Below are 19160 nucleotides of genomic sequence, written 5' to 3' on the forward strand. Positions count from 1 at the left end.
ACAACAACTAAGACAGTCACACACACAGCAAACACACACACACAACAACAACTAAGACAGTCACACACACAGCAAATACAGTCACACACACAGCAAACACAGTCACACACACACACACAACTAAGACAGTCACACACACACAGCAAACCCAGTTACACACAGCTTTTGTTCTAGAGGGCATGACACACTCCAGGCCTATTCTCCTCCTTACAGGTCAAGAGAGAACATTTATCTGCCCTTCATCAAACTCTCTGAATAAAATAAATCCTGATTTTTCACACCGGATGAGCCTAGAGCAAACCTTCTGAGGAGGTCGATGTTGGCCCGGCACTGCTGAGGGGTGAACACAGAACACAAACAAAACCTTTCCCTGGAAACATGGTCCAGTTTTCAAGTGTCACTGATGTAACACCCCGTCCCCTCTGCCTCGGGCACCCTGTCTAGGGCAGCTTTCACTGCCCCAGCTGCCTCTGAGGGCATGGGGCTCCTTACACTTGGGCTCAGCCTCCGGGATTGCAGCCTGGAGCCGTGGGTGCCCAAAGCCCTGGAGCCAACATGGTCAGGTGGACCCAGAGACGCTGGGCGCTCATCCTCACCTGAGAGGAGTGTCGTTACCCTGTGAGAGCCAGGGATAACGGGTGTGCGACATGGCACGGGTCCATCCAGTGAGCCAACCAGCTCAGGCAGTGAGCGCATCACCGACGTCAGAAGGGAAAGGTGGGCACGCCATGTCTCATCCGGGATGGTAGTGGGCACCGCCCCAACTCCCAAGGCCCCTGAGTGTGGGCGTTTCGCACACGAGCTGGCCACCGCCACACACTGGGGTCACTCGGTGGCAGTCCTCCCACCCAGCTCTCTCCCACCCACAAAATGCTCTGAGGACTCAGCCATTCCCGCCAGGAGGACAGCTTGGTGGGGAGGGCCTTCACTGTGCAGGTCCGGGGAGCTGAGTTCCAGGCCCTGGAAGCCCTGGAAACAAAGTCCCCTGACATGGCAACATACCCACCTCCTGTGCAAAAGACTCCGCTTTCTTGCGAAGGTCCTTCTCGAGTTCCAGGTTCTCCTGCAGCTCCTCGTACTCCTCAGCGGCCAGCATGGACACTGAAACAAAGAGCAGAGACAAGGGCTGTGCACCTCACAGTAGCTCGTGTGCAGCCGATTCCTCACAAGGCATGTGGGTGCCTTCGCCTGTCCTGGCTGGTGCAACGCTGACCTGATGCGGCAGTCTGGTAACGTGAACAGAAAATCTAAAACCATTCACACCCTAGTCTCAGCTGCCAGTGCGCACCCTGAAAGAGCAAATCAGGACAACAGACAGAGACTTGGTTGCCAGCATGCTCTTGGTGCCACTGGGGGAAACTCCTCGGGATCGGCGAATCAGCACGAGAAAGGCTGCGCTTCGGTAAAATCCCACTGTGCGGGTCTACGGAAAGACATGTTTTCAGATTCACACACTGTGAAAGTCAGTGAAAAGGAATACATTTCTGGCCTTTGGGTTTTCTTTAATGTGTGGAGTGTGTTGTCTGTGTGTTTGTTTTTGTGCCACAGGCGTTGCCGGGGGTCCACTGAGGTCAGAAGGTGTCGGGTCCCCTGGGACTGGAGCTTTGGGTGGTTGTGAGCCACCATGAGGGCACTGGGAACTGAGAACTGGGAATTGCCAGAGAACAAGGTGCTTCTGGACACTGAGTCATCTCCCCAGCTCCCTCAGGTCTGTCTTTTAAAGACACAGACAAAAGGCACATCACGGGAATTTCACAGGGCAGGGCACGCATGACAGGCCAACAGCTACATGCAAGATGACAGTCAGGGCTACCCGGTGAGGACCCCCGAAAGTCAGGCACCCAAGAATTGCTGTAGGAAAGGTCCTGCCGGAGAAAAGCCCAGGCGCCACTGCTGCTGACACGCTGCGGCCTGCTTTGTTAATAACGGTGAGCACGGGACGCAGGAGCCAGCCGCACTGGAGGCGGCCCGATGCAGGCCTCGCCACTGAAGAGCTGAGTCACGTCAATAAACTCCCACTGGGACGCTCCTAATGGCTGCTTTCACGCCCTGTTCCAGTGGGCACTTCAGTCCTAACTGACTAAGGACGGGTTTGCTGGGTAATGACATAGAATTTCAAACTCTGCTCTTCATAACTACGGCCTCCTCACACACAAGCAGAATAGTCTAACTCAAGCAAAGTAGTGTAAGTGGCGGTTTGTGCTGGGAATTACAGGTCCCCGAGGACTGAGCGGCTTTCAGAGCTATTTAAAAAAAGAAATTCACGACAAGAACAATGAGGACATGAGTATCTGGAGCCCTGGGCAGGCTGGCAGGCTGCCTTTCTCTCTCCAGAACACTATAATAAAAAGTGAGTTTTTCCATGTCTAGGCCCCTTGCACTTGGATTCTGAAAGGAGCCGCCCTGGTCCTGGCGGGTTCACGTATCCCCACTTTCGAGACAGGGGACTTCCTGAAGAACCCACACACGGTCCACACAGCACACGCAGAGGGCCATGTACATGTCGAGGTGGGACCTGAGGAAAAGCCTCATCTGTCTCCCAGCTCGTCTTCCAGGCCTGTCCCTTCCACACGCCAGCCCTAAGCAAGCAGAGGCTGAGGCCTCCACAGGGACAGCTGCAGCCCCGGGCCCCAGCCTCTGAATGAGGACACTGAGCGGCTGGGAACCTGTTAACCCTGCTGTGCTCCAGGGTGTCAGTGTGAAGAAGTGCAGGGGCCTTCAGAGAGTGGCTTCCGGCCAGCCACCAGGCCTGTGCCCCGGAAGGGGTAAAGCTGATCTCATGAAGAATGAAAGAGCAGAGCAGCCCCTCTCTCATCATGGGACCCCTCCTTCTCTCATCATGTGACTTCTGTCATCGCTGTGGTGGTCCATCAAGGCCTTCCAAAGCCAAGCAGACAATGATGTCATACTCCTGGTGGCAGCTGAAGCCAGAAACCTATGTTTATTTTGCAGTGCCCAGCCTTGGGTGGCTGACCATAGCAACAGAGGATGCACTGTACGGTCCTTTCCCCCAGCACACTCATGTGGAGACTCCGGTCTTGCTCCCTGCACTAAACTGTAAGCGCCCCACGACACTCTCACCCCGACACTCAGGCCATGTTCAGCAGTAAGGGCGACATGCTGGCCAAACGACATGGCATGTTCTTGTGTGTCGGGTCCCTTTCTCTTCACTAGATCTGGAAGGGCGTAGAGCACCAGAGCAGAGGCGCTTGGCACGCCTGACTTCTTAACAACAGAGTTCCCGTATGCCCGCCTGGTAGGCTGGAACGCACGGTGTGGACAAGACCGAGAAGTCACGGGACCCACTGCCCCCACTGAGGGGGTGGACAGTGCAGGCTGCCACACTCGGCCGGTGTGCCAGCTGGGCTTAGGAAGCGCTCTCTCTCTCTCTCTCTCTCTCTTAGATTCAGATCCAAGCATGTAAGTGCCAAAGGGGCAAAAGTGGTCCCACAAAACATGGAGGGCAGAAGTGTAAATGTTTCAAGTTTCAAAATAAATTCGTTCCACGTCCCTGCAGGGAAATGCTTTGACCTAATCTTTTAGTGTGAACTGTGCAGTGTGCACACTTGAAGTGTGACTACTGTGCCCACATTTGTGTGTGTACACGGGAAGGTGAGGTCACCTTCGGGCATCCTCTCTCTTGCTGCTGCCTTCCTGTCTCCCCGGCTCTCTGTGGATTGTACTTATTTATTTTGGGGGCGAGGTCTCTCACAGAATTTGAACCATTGTCCAGCAAGGCTGCCGGACAAGAAGCTTCAGAGTTTCCTGTTCTCCGCTCCCCTAGTTAGGATCTCAGAGCGGATCTCAGGGACACTCACATTCCCTCTGTGTGCGTGAGTGTAACGGGCTCTCACTGTGCAGCCCTGGCTAGACAGACACTCACTGTGTAGACGGGGCTGGTCTAACATCACAGGTGCTGGGATACTGTGTGCCACCAGGCCGGGGTAGAAATCCTTTCAAATTCCTCAGTGGCGAAAGAAACAGACATAACTGCTAGCAGAACACACCCTCGGGAAGAGACCACCTCTGGACACACGCAGGGACAAGTGGCCCAGACATGCAGGCAAGGGCGCGTGAGAGCACGGGGCTGCAGGCGCTCACCTCTGCTGCACTTCTGTAAGACTCTTCTCTGCTCCAGAACTTCCGTGTTTAAAGCGGCTTTTTCTTGCTTAACTTTATTGACCTACAAGCGTAAAACATGGAGGAGAAAGAAACGCACAGATGAGACCTAAAGTAACCCAAGACCCCCCACCGGGACCCCCACCGGCGCTCCTACGGAACTCTGAGCTGCCCCGGGCCTTCAGGCGGAGCCCAGATCGCTCACATGTTCCCACTGACAGGGACCCTCCCCACACAGAGAACTCTAGCCGTTCAGGGTCTGCTTGTGCTTTGATGCAAAAGTCCAAGTTGTGCAGAGCACACCTATCAAGAAGCAGGGCAGCCAGCACTCAGCTCCGGCTCCAGCCTGGACGTCCATCTTATGTTAAAAGCAGGAAGAGAATAGGAAAGAGTCCCATACTACAGGTCCTTAACCACGCACAGCTACCCGATCCAGGTGGGTAACTGGCAAATGCATTTCGCTGAATTTTAAAACACAGTTGCGGTTATGGAGCCTGAAGACTTTCCAAACGCCCTGTGCTGCTCCAGGCGTGTAAGGACACACACGGGAACGATAAAGACCAGGTCAGAACAGCAGCTGCCGGGGAGCTGGGCGTGGAAGGAGGCAAGGCAGGGCAGTCCCCACGCTTCCCGGGTCTGTGTTGGCTGGGTGTGGCCCCAGCGGAGGTCTGCATGCTCACCCTTCCTGCTTGATTCCCTGCTGGCCATCTGAAACAACCCCTGACCGGGTTCCAGCACCACCTCTAAGAGGCGGGGCACACAAGCACACCCTTCCCCTCTCCTGCTGTTTCCTGAAGAAGCAAAGTGCAAGAACGGATCTGACACAGCCCGGGACCCACCAGCCTCCCGATTCCCATCAGAGACATCTCGTTCTTTGCCTTGGATCACATTAGTAAGCTATGAACAAAATCCAGCAGCGACCCCTTCCCCCAAGGCTGCCCCCTCGTGTTATGTTGTCTGAGACAGGAGTCACCCGTGTTACAGCCTCATATCAGCCCAGGAGGGAGCTGCCCTGAGTGTGAGCGGCTGAGCTAGGGCTGTGTGCTCACGTCTGTACTTCTGAGTGACTGGAATGGGGCAGTAAGCCAAAGTTGACACACAGTGCTAATATCAAAAGTCGGTTTATAACAGCAAATGTATGACCCAGCCAACCTCACACCAGCCTTCGAGGTGTGGCCTTCCAGGCCTGAGACACCCACCTCCTCCATCACCTCCATGAGCGTGCTCTTGACACTTTCCAGCTCAATGGCCAACACCTTCTTCTCTTCCTGAACAGACACAATTTGATCCCGTAGCTCTGCAATATAAAAGGAATCAAAATAAACTTTATTTTACTTTTTAATTAGCAAACAAAACAACAGGTTTTCTCACAGCATTTCCATCCTTTCTTTCTGGTTGGTTCTCCAACCCCTCACTCCAACCCCACTTGAACTCTTCGTCCCCAGGGTCCCCTGAGCCTACTTTAAAACCTCATTCCCCTCACGGACCTCTTTGTAATTTTATGCCTGTCTACTTACAACCATTTCTCTACAAACACACAAAGATAACATGAGACGCTAGGATCTGCAAATGAGACAGAATACGTGGCATTTGCCTTCCCAAGCCTTGGTTACTTCACTTAAAGGGATATTTCCAGTTCCATTCCTTTTCCTACAAGTTCCATAACTTCCTTTTCCCTTCTGCTGTTGTGTGCACACGTTCAGGCATGTGACTGCACGTATACATGTGGAAGTCAGATACAACTTTGGTTCAGCACAGCTGACCCGAGGACACAGGCCAGCCAGCCCTCAAGCTTCTGGTTCAGCTGTCTCTCACTGCAGGAGGGCTGGGATTGTGGACTCAGGCTCCCTGGCCATCTCGACATCTCCAGGGTCCTTACCCTGCACAGCAAGCACTTTACCAAGAGTGTGTCCCCAGCCGGTAACTTCCTTTTCGCTTACAGACGAACGCAACCCCACTGTGCCCGGGTGCCACACTGCCCCTCAGCTGCTGATGGACAATTCATCCCATTTCCGTGCTGCTGTGAATACAGCCGCAGTAGGTGTGACATGCCACCCTCTGACAGAAGCAGGGCCCTTTGGGTATGTGCAGCTGGGCCAACTGGAGCTCTTTTCTATTTTTCTTTTGTTTTGAGAAAGTTCTATACTGAGTTCCTTAAAGACTGCACCTGAAATAAATTTATTTTTAGAAGGCATGAATCGGATCAAAAGCATAAAACTCTGTTTGTGGTCAGTGTTATCTGACAATCAAAAGGACAGAAAAAGCCAGAGGCCACTGGAAAGGTCACATGGAGGCCCATCCCAGCACACAGTAACTTAGACAGGCTCAGCAGCGTCACTGTGTTAAAGGGACCGAACCGAGCTTTCTTCACAATCTGTCAGGAACCTGTATTCTCAAACACTATCTGGCATTTGGGGGTAGAAAACATCTCAGGCTTTCAGCAGAGAGAAATAAGGCACTGTTCCAATTTCTCCCACGGTTCACGATGGCCACAGCTCTCAGCACAGCATATGCTGGAGAGTGAATAACCTGGAAGGCCAGCATTTAAGAGAACAGGAATCTTGACGTGAAGATGTGAAGGAGCCATTTCCTCTTCCGAGCTTCAGTTGTTCTGTTTATTCACTTGTTTGTATTGTGAATATGACTGAATGAAAGTGTGTGGCAAGCTGACAATGTTAGCCTTAGAACCACAAGGCTCAGAGCAAAGGGACCCCCCAGCTGATCTGAAGTCCCCACTGCCTAGCACAGGCCTCCTAGGCTTCTGCTGGGCCTCCTGCTCCACCAGGTTTGTTTGATGGCTTCTCAGCTTTCATCCTTCACCAAGGGCAATAAGACACCCACTACATCGTTATTTACAAACTAAAAAAATCTTTTTTTTATTTTTTTATTTTTTTATGAACTCAGCTTGACGAAGCTCTGAGATCTGGCTCTGAGTCACCTTCTCCACCAGCTGACCAGTTCCAGAAGCAAGAACATGAGACCATATTGTTCAAGGCCTCTCAGGAGGGAGAACAATGAACAGAGGGAGGCTTTGATGCCCTCTCCCTCCCAACCAGCACCCTCTGTCTCAACATAAGGGGTTGATGAGCCTAGTGAGGCCAAGAATCACCTTCCCTGTCCACACTTCCACCTGAAGTTTATCTCCCAGGCATAGCAATAAGCATGACATTGACAATGTGCGGTCACACGGGTTACTGGCTCTGTAACAGAGACCCAAACAAACACGGGGTATTGGCCGCACACACACCTTGGCGCTGGGGATTGGCTCCTGGGCTTTATATGATAAGCTCTCTGTACTCCTGGCGACTCCACCCGCCACAGGAGAGGCTGTGTGAACTACTCTGTCAGCAAGAGTCTGCACACCCCATGCATGCCACGCGGCACACACACCAAATAAAGCAGCCTCAAAAGTAAGAATAGATCATGACCCCACTTAAGGTTCTGTAACTTCCCATTTCTAGACAGGCCACACCTCTGAAGGTGCCTCATTCCCAACAAGGACGCAATGCACCAAGCAGGAAGGAGGAAGGCCAGTGGTTCTCGTTCAGGCCTCCCTGACTGCCCTGGCTAACAAGTCAGAAATGCTGCCGGTGTGACCCAGGTACCAGTATCCTCAAAAACGCTTCCCGTGTGTGTGCGTGGTGCATGTGGCGTGTGTGCACGCGTGCTTGGGTCCTGTGCCTACACACTCCTGTGTAAAGGCCCAAGGAAGAAGTCAGTGTGCTGCTCTGTCATTCCAGGCCTTTCCCCTTGACACACGGTCCCGGGTTAAACTTGGACTTTGCTGCTGGTCTATCCAGATAGTTCTTCCTGTGGTCACGTCCCAGGTCTGGTCTTACGGGCATGCACATCCATGCAGGCTTCTATGTGGGTCCCGGGGATTTGAACTCAGGGCCTCCTGAATGCTCAGCATGCTTGACTCACGACCATCTCCCCAGCCCCACGTGTTTTCAAAACTCCTCGTGACGTTCTGGTGTGCTAGCAGAGATGGGAAGCCGCGCCCTGGCAGAAGCCACACTCGGCTGCAGCACCGGAATCCTACCTTTGATTTGCTTCTGGCACTGAACGGACAGACAGGTCTCCGAGGCGCTGTCGGTGTCGGTGCCTGGATCATCGTCATCGATGTTAATCTCCTCCGTTATTACATCCGGTCCCAGTTTGGCCATGTATAACATGCTGATTCTTTTCAGTGTTTTGTTTTCTTTATTTAGCTGAAAATAAAAGAGTCATTTTATCAAGCAGTCAAATGAGCACCCTGGATATTTAAACAATAAGTGAATTAAGTGTATTTTTGTCTTAATATTCGTTAACATTCACAGTAGGATGTAAGAGGTAGATTCATTCAACAAATGAAGTGCTCACAAGCCTTAATATTAGTGTTATTTCTGTGAGGCCTCATCCTGAATTACAGCAGCAGCAAGTGGAAATGCTGGTTATAAACTTTAAGAAATACAAGAAATTCAGGGGCAGATGATGCAGCTTAATGGGTAAAAGCTTTTAAACCTGAGGACCCGAGCACCCTAGAACTCACCATGGAAAAAGAACCAATTCCTGGAAGTTGTCCTCTGAAACCTACTGTGTAGGCTATGGCCTGTGTGCACCCTCATTCATCTCTCTCTCTCTCTCCCTCTCTCTCTCTCTCACAAACACACACACACACACACACACACACACACACACACACACACACACAGAAGAAAGAAACACAAGGAATTTAGGTAAAATACCAGCATTTCTAGCCATTAATGTCTTAATAAGTCTCTTTATTTCAAGCAAATTTTCTATCTGATGCTGAGAACATGGAGAAGAAATCTGTTCTCCTAGTGTCCCTTCTTTTCTTTTCTCCTGGCTACTGTGGAAGTCAGTGCCATCACATGGCTAAGCAGCCAGAGTTGGTCATGTGACTTCCATTTAGCCAATCGGACCTCCTCTCTAGAAATGTGGGTGCTGGAAGAGAGTTTCTGCATGGGCAGCTGTGTGAGGGAGGACAATGCCCTTCCACCTCAGGACTGAGAGGAGGAGTCAGTCCTGCAGTAAAACCCCAAGCGAGAAACAGGCAGAAGCAACAGAGCCCAGACCTGTCTCTTCTGCTGATGGAAAAAACACGATTTACTGAAATGGAGTCTTGGCACATTGCATGGGGACGATTTTGAAGACCTACAATTCATGAGTCTTAGGGAAGGGATCTCACCATCGCCATCTGTCCTGTTACGGAGGTGAACCTGTGCTACTCATCGGAGACGTGGCCAAAGCAAAGGCAAAGCAACCTGCCTTCCCCCTGTGCCAGCTGAACTCATCACTGCAGGCGAAGCCACATTGTGGTCACACTGGGCTCAGCACAGTGAAGAAAGGAGTAACCCCAACAGCTCGGAGCATATGGCTTTGCGTGCCTGGCCATTTCAGCTCAACCTGCACATTTCAGCAAAACAGAGTTGCTGGACCTCTGAGAAAATGATGAGGCCAAACTGTATCCCAAGAATGTCCCATTTGAAGTTTTATGACAAAGATATAGAAAAAGGTGGTTTTACACAATCCTTGCTACTCAGAAAAACGCAGCCTGCTCGCCAATCTGAGAGCTGGATGTGCTTTCACATCTATAACACGCTCCGAGTGCTGTGCTGAAGCTACAGCCCCATTGACATATGTAGCATATAGGTCACACATAACGAGCCCGCATATGGAGCTTCATTAATTCCATTTAAAGATTTACTTTATTTTTAAATTTTGTGTGTATGTACATGTGTAAGTATGTACACAGAACACGTGTTCCCAAAGGTCGGAAGAGGATAGATCCACTTCACAAAGCCTCTAGGGGACAAACGGTGTGCACTAAGGGCCCGTTGCAAGAATCGGTTGGGAGACGGGGAGCAAAGCAAGTCCACCCCTCACCCAGAGCTAAGGCCTGCACCACACTGTGGCCACGGGACAGGGTTCCAGCACGATTACAGCTCAGAGGCGCAAACTCTCCTACCAAAGTCACATTAAACCAGGAAGGCTGGGGAGAGGTACCGATGGGCAGAGTGTTCACAGAATAACGGCCTGAGTGCACAACCTCGACGGCTATGCAAATACCAGGCGTAGTGGAACACGACTGTGACCCCAGTGCGGGGGTGGGGGGAGAGACAAGTGGATCTCAGGGACTTGGTGGCCAGCCCGGCTGAAGTACCGTGCTGCAGGGTCAGTGACAGAGGAAGATGCCCAAAGTCGAGGTGAGCCCGGGCCACACACACATTCCTGTACAGCACACACACACACACACACACACACACACCACACTTATATATACACATACTCTCAAGCACACACACAACACACATCCATACACATAAAATACAAAAGAGGAAATAAACTAATTTTAAAAAAGGTTATGTTTGGAGTGACAGCCACAGAGCAGATGGAGAGCCACCACACTCTCTCACACACACACACAAACCCCTTGTCACCTGAGGCGGCCAGAGAGCACAACTAGAAACAGAGTGTACCGGCCCTGAGCCCTTGCCTTCCACAAACTCTGAAGATCTGAGAGGTGGGTGTGTCTTCCTCCGAGTGGATGGAGCGGAGAGACACTCTTGGGCACTAGATTCCGTGAAGCCAGCTGCTCCAGGCAGTGACAGCAACCTGAGGGTGCCCATTCTAGCAGCGTCTTCAAAGCATCGACCCAAAATGCTGGCTTGCATCAGATGTGTAACAGGAAGAAGTTCAGAAGGAAACCATCTTCCTAGACTGGCTCTGATTCAGTATCTCATGAACTCGGTGTCCTTGTGCCAACAGTTAAGCAGATGCCCGCAGCAAGCACACGCCTAACACACACAAATGAAGTGCAAATTATCTCTTTATTGACAGGAGAAGTTCAGTCACCTCCAAAGAAATACTTTGGAGGCGGTTGTGTGAGAGGTAGGAGTGTATCACCAGGATTACTAACGAACTTTGGTTGGAAATTGCTGCAATCCATTTTCTGATAGACACTTTTTACCCAAAACACAGAAGATGGAGACAAAAACATTCTTTAATAATAATGTAATTCTGATGAGACAGAATATAGAAAATTACACACTTGGTAAAATCATCAGCTAGAGGCAATCAGCAGTGCGATGGAGGTCACCTTCTGAGTGCCCCCTCTGCTTGCACAAATAACTACCTGAAACGCAAGCTTCGAGCTGACTCGTTCATCACACCCACGGCCGGTATTGTGCACAACAGAAGCTCCATCCCAGCACTGGGACTAAAGCGGGATGGCGGGACAGTCTGCTCTAACAGTCCACCCCAGGGATTACTTCTCCGGGCCAAATGGGCACAAATGTTGAGAAAACAAACACACACACACACACACACACACACCATTTATAATCAGAAATGGGCTTTGCATACAGGCAGATGCCTCTAGAATCACAGTCCAGGGTTTGGGAATCTTACGCCTCCTTCTCAGAGCAGACAAGCAGACAGAGAATTAGACACAGAGCAGGAACACCCTGCAAAGCCCACGCACAGCCCCCCGGCTTGCAGAGGCTCACCTTTGTCGCCAAGGCCTCAGCACTCTCCCGGCACGTCTTCTCTATCTCAAGATGGTTCTGCATGAAATTCACTTCCTCGATAACCATGTGAGAAACTGCGAGTGAAGAGGAAAAAGCAGCTCAGCATTCACGGAGCAGCCAACGATTCCAGACACCCACGCACTGCCCCGTGACCAAGAATGCCTCAGTCCTTCCTACATCTAGACCTTTGCCATGAATAAACGCTCCTCAGAAGCTGCCTTTGATGAAATCCCAGCTAATGTATGGATGTAGAAAGAAAAAGGCACACACACATAAATTATAAACCTTCTCAACTATCGCATGTGTAACAGACTTTGTGTCTGTGTGTGTGCATGTGTGTGTGTACATGCATGAGAGTACATGCATCTGCATGCATGCCTGTATCCATGTGTGGAAGCCACAGGCCACCCTGGGATTCACTCCTCAGGAGCGTCCTGCCTTGTTCTCATGAAGCGTCTCCCACTGCTTCGTCTCAGAAGCTCTCTGTCCTGGAGGGTGGGCTCTCCCACTGGCCCCAGGCTCTCCCACTGGCCCCAGGCTCTCCCATCAGTTCTTGGGCTAGTGGAACAGGAATGCCCGCCTCTGCCTCCTGGTGCAGGGCGGGCTGGCACACCCCACCACCCTTGGCTCCTGTGTGAGCTGTGTCCTTACTCTGCAAGCACCTGAGCTAGCTCCCAGCCCTGAAGAGTCTGTTTTTATGTGGCTATTTCCATGGCAATAGACACATCTACTCGAGGAAACAAAAGAAGCTTCCATAAATAAAAAGTCACAAAATGGTAGCTTTTGATTAGCCTAGATGTGGCTAGTGGATCTAATATGAAAAATGAGCTCACAAGAAATGAAGGAAAAGTAAGCCCTGAGTTGATCCTGTGGCTGCTCAGTTAGCTAAGTGTCGTGATTTTCATCCTCAACAGTGACAAACAGCTCGTTACTTCACCAAGCCCAGGCCAGGAAACGGCGGCACCAAGACTTACGGGCCTCGTGGAGAAAACAGGGCGCACAAACTGTTACTGCAATAATATAAAGTATCACTGAGGGAGGGAAACAAATCAAAATTTACTTGCTATGTTACCAACACTTACAAAATTGTTTAATGTTTAGATTCTTTAAGTAGCTGCTTTATGTCAATTGAGATTTAAAGACATGCTAATTCAGACCTATAATGATATTTTAAATATTAAACAAGAAAAAAATGTGATGTTTTCCCACCCACATTTCTAGTCAGAAGAAAAAAAAAAAAAAAAAAAACAATCTCAGAATCTCAGCCTAAACTCTACATATGGAGACTGACTTCCATTTTTTTGGCATAAGGGGAAAAAAAATTAAAGGGACCCCAAATGCTAAACCAACAAAGTTAGCAAAAAGCACCAGGCTCGCAGAGCACAAAGACAGATTACTTTTGCTTCATTTAAGCTTAATTAACCTGCAATTATGATTAAACTCAGGGGAATTTTTTTTCTTTCTAAATTAAATACCAAAAAAAAAATGTATTACTTCCTAAGTCTGTCCAAAGTTCTTATTATGTTAATATTCAAATTCATAAAGCGGAACTAAATGGCCAGAAACATCTCTAACCTTGACATTTTTTCAGGGTGATAATCTGCTGCAAATGCGGGCCAACCAAAACCACTTAACTAATTAGCAGTTGCAGCCACCGAGAAAAACAGGAATCAACACTGTTATTACAAGTGGCACATTTGAGTGGCATCTAATTATGACTTGATGAGCGCGATCCTTGCATTATGCGCTCCTACCGCACCCCATCAGGGCCTAAAAGCTGCTGATGGCATTGACTTCGAGAAACTCCCACTCCAGGGTACAGAAGCCCCCGACAATCGCTTGGCAGGGGCCCCCCTCACTAAATGACACGTTAAGCGTAATTACTGGTAGACATTGTAAATAAACAGGATTGGAAGTGAAAATTGTACCAAGAGCATAAGACACAATCTGACACATTGGAAGTGGCAGCCTTAATTGAGAGTTTCTTTGACTGCTCAAGATCATTTCAACTGCATTTCTCAGAGGACAGTGATTACAACCGCGGAGACAGGCGACATAATGGTGTCAGCGCTGCTGACGGAGCAGTGAATTAAATTGTATCTGCCGTGGAGTGAAAGCTGTGATGAGAGGTGCAGGGGCCTTAGTGGTCTTATCATTATAACACAATGGTCGTGTTGTCATCAACCTTTCTGGCTCCAATTGAAAAGAAATGATTGTGTGCCGAAGCCCCCCCTCCCCGTCCTCTTCTATCTCCCGTTCTGAATAGAACCAATTTTCAGAGAGCTATGAAATCACGCAATAGGTCCTAAAATGCAGCTGCTTGGCATACAAACGGGTCCCCATTAAACTGGAATCACACACAATATGTGTTTATACCAGAGAAACAAATAGAAGCTGAACGCGGGCCAAGTTTATTCACACACACAAAGCCGGTGTAGCTCTTCATCAATGTAATTGCCTTTTATATTGTAGTTTAAATAATAGGCTCTATTATTTCCTTAAAATCCTAATATTCCTGGCATTTTATCACTATGTTTACAAGGTAGGTTCTTCAAAAATGTGAAGGAAAGAGAAAAGAAACCTATACAATTTTTACAACATCAAATATTACTTTGAATTTTTTAGCCTTAACTACTTGACATTTTCTGCCACAATCTGGCGTTTCTACTCTCATAACAAAAACATAAACACTCTGCATTTTTCATAGGAATTTGACTTTTTATTCAATAACATTCTTCCTCACGAAAGTAAGGGGAAAAAATTATTCCGCAGTCGAGAGGCTTAGGCCTAGCGAAAAATAATAAGGGAGAGGAGCCCTTCTTCACTGAATATTTTGTAAAAGCTGTCCTGTGGTTTAACTTGCTTCTTCGGGAGCGGAGCATGCTCCATCTGATGGGGGAGGGGCTCGGAAAGGGAATCAGCAGAAGATTTTAAGCTGTGTTGTGATTTTCACTTTCAGAAACTCACCGGAGGCCAATGATAGCATGGCGACCTGCCCCTCAACTCCCAGGCGCAGAAGACCACACCACAGGGGTCCTTCCTGTCACCCAAGGTCACAGGAGGGAGAACAAAGCTCATTCTCAATTATGAATTTCTTTCTCCTTCCAATTTAATTTAACTGTACTCATGTATGGGTGTGTGTGTGTATGTGTGTGTGTATAAGATTAAAAAGATTTTTAAAACCTTTATTTATTCATTTAATGATTGGGATTTTCTCCTATCTAGGACCCCTGGACACTTTGCCTATGAAATTCCATTTTTATATACAATGTTTAATTGAAAAAAAAACAAAACAAAAACAAAAACAAACAAACGGTCCAGCAGGGCACAGTGATACACACAGGCCTTTAACCCCAGCACTCAGGAGGCAGAGGCAGGCAGATCTCCGTGAGTTTGAGGCCAGCCTGGTCTACCTGGTGAGTTTCAGTCCAGCTAGGGCTACACAGAGAGAACCTGTCTCAGAAAATAAAAATGAATAAATAAAGAGGAGGAGGAAGAAAAGAAAAGAATATAGCTACACTTTAAGAAAAGGGTCCCTGAGATTGTAGCTACGTCTTTGGAATAAACAAAATCCATAGGAAAGGCCACGTTGTCAGTGACTGCCAGCAGGGGCCTCCCTGCGGCCTGGTCAGTCGGGGTGGCGTGGGAGAGGCCTTGACCTGACGCCTGCTGGCCTCGGCTGCAGGAGGGGCTCACTGTACCTATGGCCGACTTCGCCGTCACTCTGAGTGCCAGCATCCCTGGCCCCACCCAGCACCGGTCACGCCAGCAGAGCGGAACACGGCAAACCTAACACGAGTGAGGTGGGGGCAGCAAGACCAGGAGTTCAAGGTCATTCTCAGCTGCAAGAAGTTCAAAGACAGACTGAGATAAGTTAAACCCCACCTCAAAAATAAAAAGAAATGAAATTTTTAAAAAAGGGCTTTGAGAACTCACAGGTACAAGAGCACCCTCTGGTATTTCTATCAGTCTGGATGAATTAGCATTTGAGTGCCATCTGCAACTTCAAACTTCTGCTCTCCTGCACACAGACCTCAAGAACGTACACCGGGGTGGGGTTCTCCTAACAGGTTTTCCTCACCTGCAGACTGTGCACACATGAAGCCCTAACACTCGCTCTGTAGACCAGGCTGGCCTGGCTCCTGTGGCTGTCCCCAAGTGCTGGAATTAAACAGGCGCGGCCACCACACCCAACTGTAAAACATGGTTCTGTTCTGTGCGGCTGGTTCCCTTGCCCCTACAACAGCGCCGCCTACAAAGCAAGCCCTTTGAAAAGCTGAAGATAGGTCCAGGTCTGAGTTGTGAGCCTCTTCTAGAACGTTCGCTGCAGTGCAGAACTGCTCGTTGCTTGCTGAGCCCAGCCTGGGTGTTTCTTTGTCCTAGGATTGTGGTCCACGAATTCTCAGATTTGCTCCTACGATGTAGACACTGTCCAGGCATTTTATGAGCCCACTGCGGCCCTGAAATGTAGAGTAACTCATCCTGACAGCCCAGCCACATGCATCTAGGACAGCCCAGCTTTCCACGCCTTTTTTAAAAACTAACAGTTGAGGCTTGTTCTCGCTGCTTCAGCCCTTCCCCAGCCCTCCGCCCATGGCATCTTTGGAGCACAGGCCTGAGCACAGCACAAACTCTTTTCCTCAGCAGCAGACTGTTTAGAAAGATCTCTCTGCTGCCCTTAGCAGTTGACCATGGTGCTTCATTGGCTTTGTTTGGAAATGGGGTCTCAAATGCACTTCACAGCCGAACATGAACGTCTGACGAAGCTGCCTCCACCTTCTGGATGCTGAGACTACACACCTGCACACTGCACCCACTTCCAGCCAGGGGGTCCAAAGAGCCCCATTCCTAGCTCCCAGGAAGGCACAAAAGAGCCAAGGGGGACAGCAAGCACTGTGGGAACACGGTACCCTTAACATAAGGCAGGGTCTACCACAGAGCCTCAGACAGGACGGGACCTTGTGGGCGATGGCTTCCCTCTGGGAGGTGTTCTTTGTGTGGGGACAATCAGGGACAGACTGAGGGAGAGCTGGCAGAGGGCCAACACTGGCACAGAATGGAGCCAAGGCCAGGAAAGGAAGGCCAAGCTGGGCTGAGCGGGACCCGGGCAGAGGCCTCCCCTGGGCCTCGCTCTTCCTGAACTTTGAGAGGTTGGCCTAAGCATGACGGCGACTTCAGGGCAGCCAGGAGTTCCGCAGGGCATTCGAGTGCCCGTTCCCGGGTGGCTACTGTCTTGGCTCACGACATGGACTGTGCCCGCCAACCCTCGGTTCTGAGGCAAGATGGCCACAGCAGCAGGTGCCTCACCGCACCCCAGCTACGGAGAAAGCCGGAGCAGGTGCCCTCCCTTCGACCTGGACAGCAGAGGACAGCAGAGCTACTGCCGACGAAGCTGGCTCAGCGCTTGGGCGCTCGCCTGTAGAGCTCACACTGATGAAGTCAGCCACATTGTCTTCCACATCTAAATTCCACCCACGGTTCAAAGCCACGGACTATCCATCTCAAACACAGTCCTTAGAGAAATGAACTTTCCCTTTGCTTTGTTTTGTTTGGGGTCTTGACATTGGATGGTTTGCACTTAGCCACCCACACGTGACCTTGAACCTAGCTGAGTGCTGGTATCACAGGTGTACACCACGCCTAGTCTGACGTGGCACGAGGGCTCCAAATCCACATCTTTTTGCATCCTGGGCGAGCACTCTGCTGCCTGAGACTCTTCCCTCCCCGTGAGAGATGAAACCGCCCTTCCACAGTCTTTTTCGGACTGAATAGAGAGCCATCGGGGCAGCAGGGTGGCGCGGTGGGCAGGGGAGCCTGCTACCAATCCTGCCGATTTTGATCCCTAAACTGTCACACTTGACAGAAGTGATCCCACAGCTTGCCCTCTGACCTGCACATGTGTACACACTCACAACTAATGTACAAAAATACTCTCTAAAGAAGTCTTCTGACTTCCTGCATCTGGACTTTAACCGGGCTCCATAAAAGTAAAAATTAAACACTTCTAACAATAGATACTGTGTTTGCATTTCAGTGAGCTCTTTCAGGCCTCATCTGAGTTGCTCGGGGAAGGATCAGCATATTCAGAGGAAAAGCCACTTTTGAAGGGGAGGGGCATGGGAGATGAAAGCAACGTGGCAAAGTTGTTTCCATGCTTGCTGAACACAGGAGGCGGGTCCCTACCTACGAGCTGGGCCAGAACCTGCTGTGGAAAACGGAAGCATGAGGAACCCGAGCCGCCCGGGCACAGAGCGCCACTCTGCCACCAATAATTGCGTGCCATGACTGGCAGCAACAAGGAGGCCTGCTCATCCCAAGGTGCTCACGGGACGTTAGCAGGCTGTGCTGGAGAATGAGAAGGTGCAGAGCAACCGCCGTCCACCCACTCACAAGCCGGTGGCATTTCCGGCTCGTCTCCGACCTCCTCAGACAGCAAGACCACCAGAGTTATCCTGTGGTGTTCTTGGCTGTGGCCAGAGGGTGATGGATTTTAACAGGTAGGCTTTTACAGGTATTTCATTTTTCAGAATGGATTTTAACAGGTAGGCTTTACAGGTGTTTCATTTTTCAGAATGCTCTGCCGTGCAGGACTGTGGGATATTCCAGCTCTGCAGAATGATCTAGAGGGGTCCAGCTTGTAAGGGTTACTTTCCTACAGCGTCTGGTTCTCTAGACCAGGACATAGTCCCGTGTGACGCTCTTGGATCTGATCATCTATGCTCTGATTTTGAGGATAAATAACAGATTTATGTCACATGAAAAATAACCTAGTAAAAAATGTCAAAATTATTATTGCTTTTCTGAGGATGTAACGTAGTGAGAGCGATTTCAAATGCTCAGTTCCAGAAAGCAGCAGCTGCTCTGCTCTCTCCTCAGCCATGGCACTGAGGCCTGAGTGATGTGTCAGAAGCTTACGTCGTGAATAGATGTGGCTTGGTAAGGGGACATACAGTCCCTTGTTAATCCACACCACCATGGAGGCCACAGACACACTCATTGCCCCTACAGCCTCTTTCCACAGACTGACTGACCAGTGCGGGCTGAAGTGCGAGGACTCAGCCCAGGGCCTCCTCATATGTGCCAGCAGGGGCTGCACCACCATTCTGTCCACACAACCCCTGGAATCAGATCTCTCCTGTTAGAAGAACAAGCGTAAATATGCAATGAAGTTTCAGTACCTATATGCCCAAATCTGCACAAAATTCTGGCATAATTCCTTTTTCTCGAACTAATCTAGGAAACTAATCAGATTTTACAAAGATGTGAGTACCTGCCGGAGATTACTGATACTTTAAAAAACAGAAACAATGGAAGAACAGAGTTATAGCACCCTATTAGTATATAGATGACACATGATCATATACAGTCAATAGGAATGTGTGCAAGAGCACTAGACAAAAACGTGCAGCCTCCAATAACAAGCCACAGCGCTAGACAAAAACGTGCAGCCTCCAGTAACAAGCCACAGCGCTAGACAAAAACGTGCAGCCTCCAGTAACAAGCCACAGC

The 19160-nt window shown here is 49.8% G+C and overlaps 1 protein-coding gene across 3 annotated transcripts in view; it reads right to left on the reverse strand.

Moving 5' to 3' along the window:
• Shtn1 (shootin 1) overlaps positions 1 to 19160 on the reverse strand; it is a 73141-nt gene that overhangs the window by 34223 nt on the left and 19758 nt on the right. For all 3 annotated transcript variants that reach the window (XM_055591727.1, XM_055591728.1, XM_055591726.1), the window contains exons 4-8: positions 11631 to 11725; positions 8162 to 8330; positions 5319 to 5416; positions 4102 to 4183; positions 1007 to 1101 (exon numbers count right to left, since the gene is read on the reverse strand). In XM_055591727.1, the coding sequence (XP_055447702.1) occupies positions 1007 to 1101; positions 4102 to 4183; positions 5319 to 5416; positions 8162 to 8330; positions 11631 to 11725 (539 nt within the window). The remainder of the gene's footprint in view (positions 1 to 1006; positions 1102 to 4101; positions 4184 to 5318; positions 5417 to 8161; positions 8331 to 11630; positions 11726 to 19160) is intronic.

The sequence above is a fragment of the Psammomys obesus genome, unplaced genomic scaffold, assembly GCF_907164565.1.
Source record: "Psammomys obesus unplaced genomic scaffold, mPsaObe1.curated_primary_1811, whole genome shotgun sequence".
NCBI lineage: Eukaryota > Metazoa > Chordata > Mammalia > Rodentia > Muridae > Psammomys > Psammomys obesus.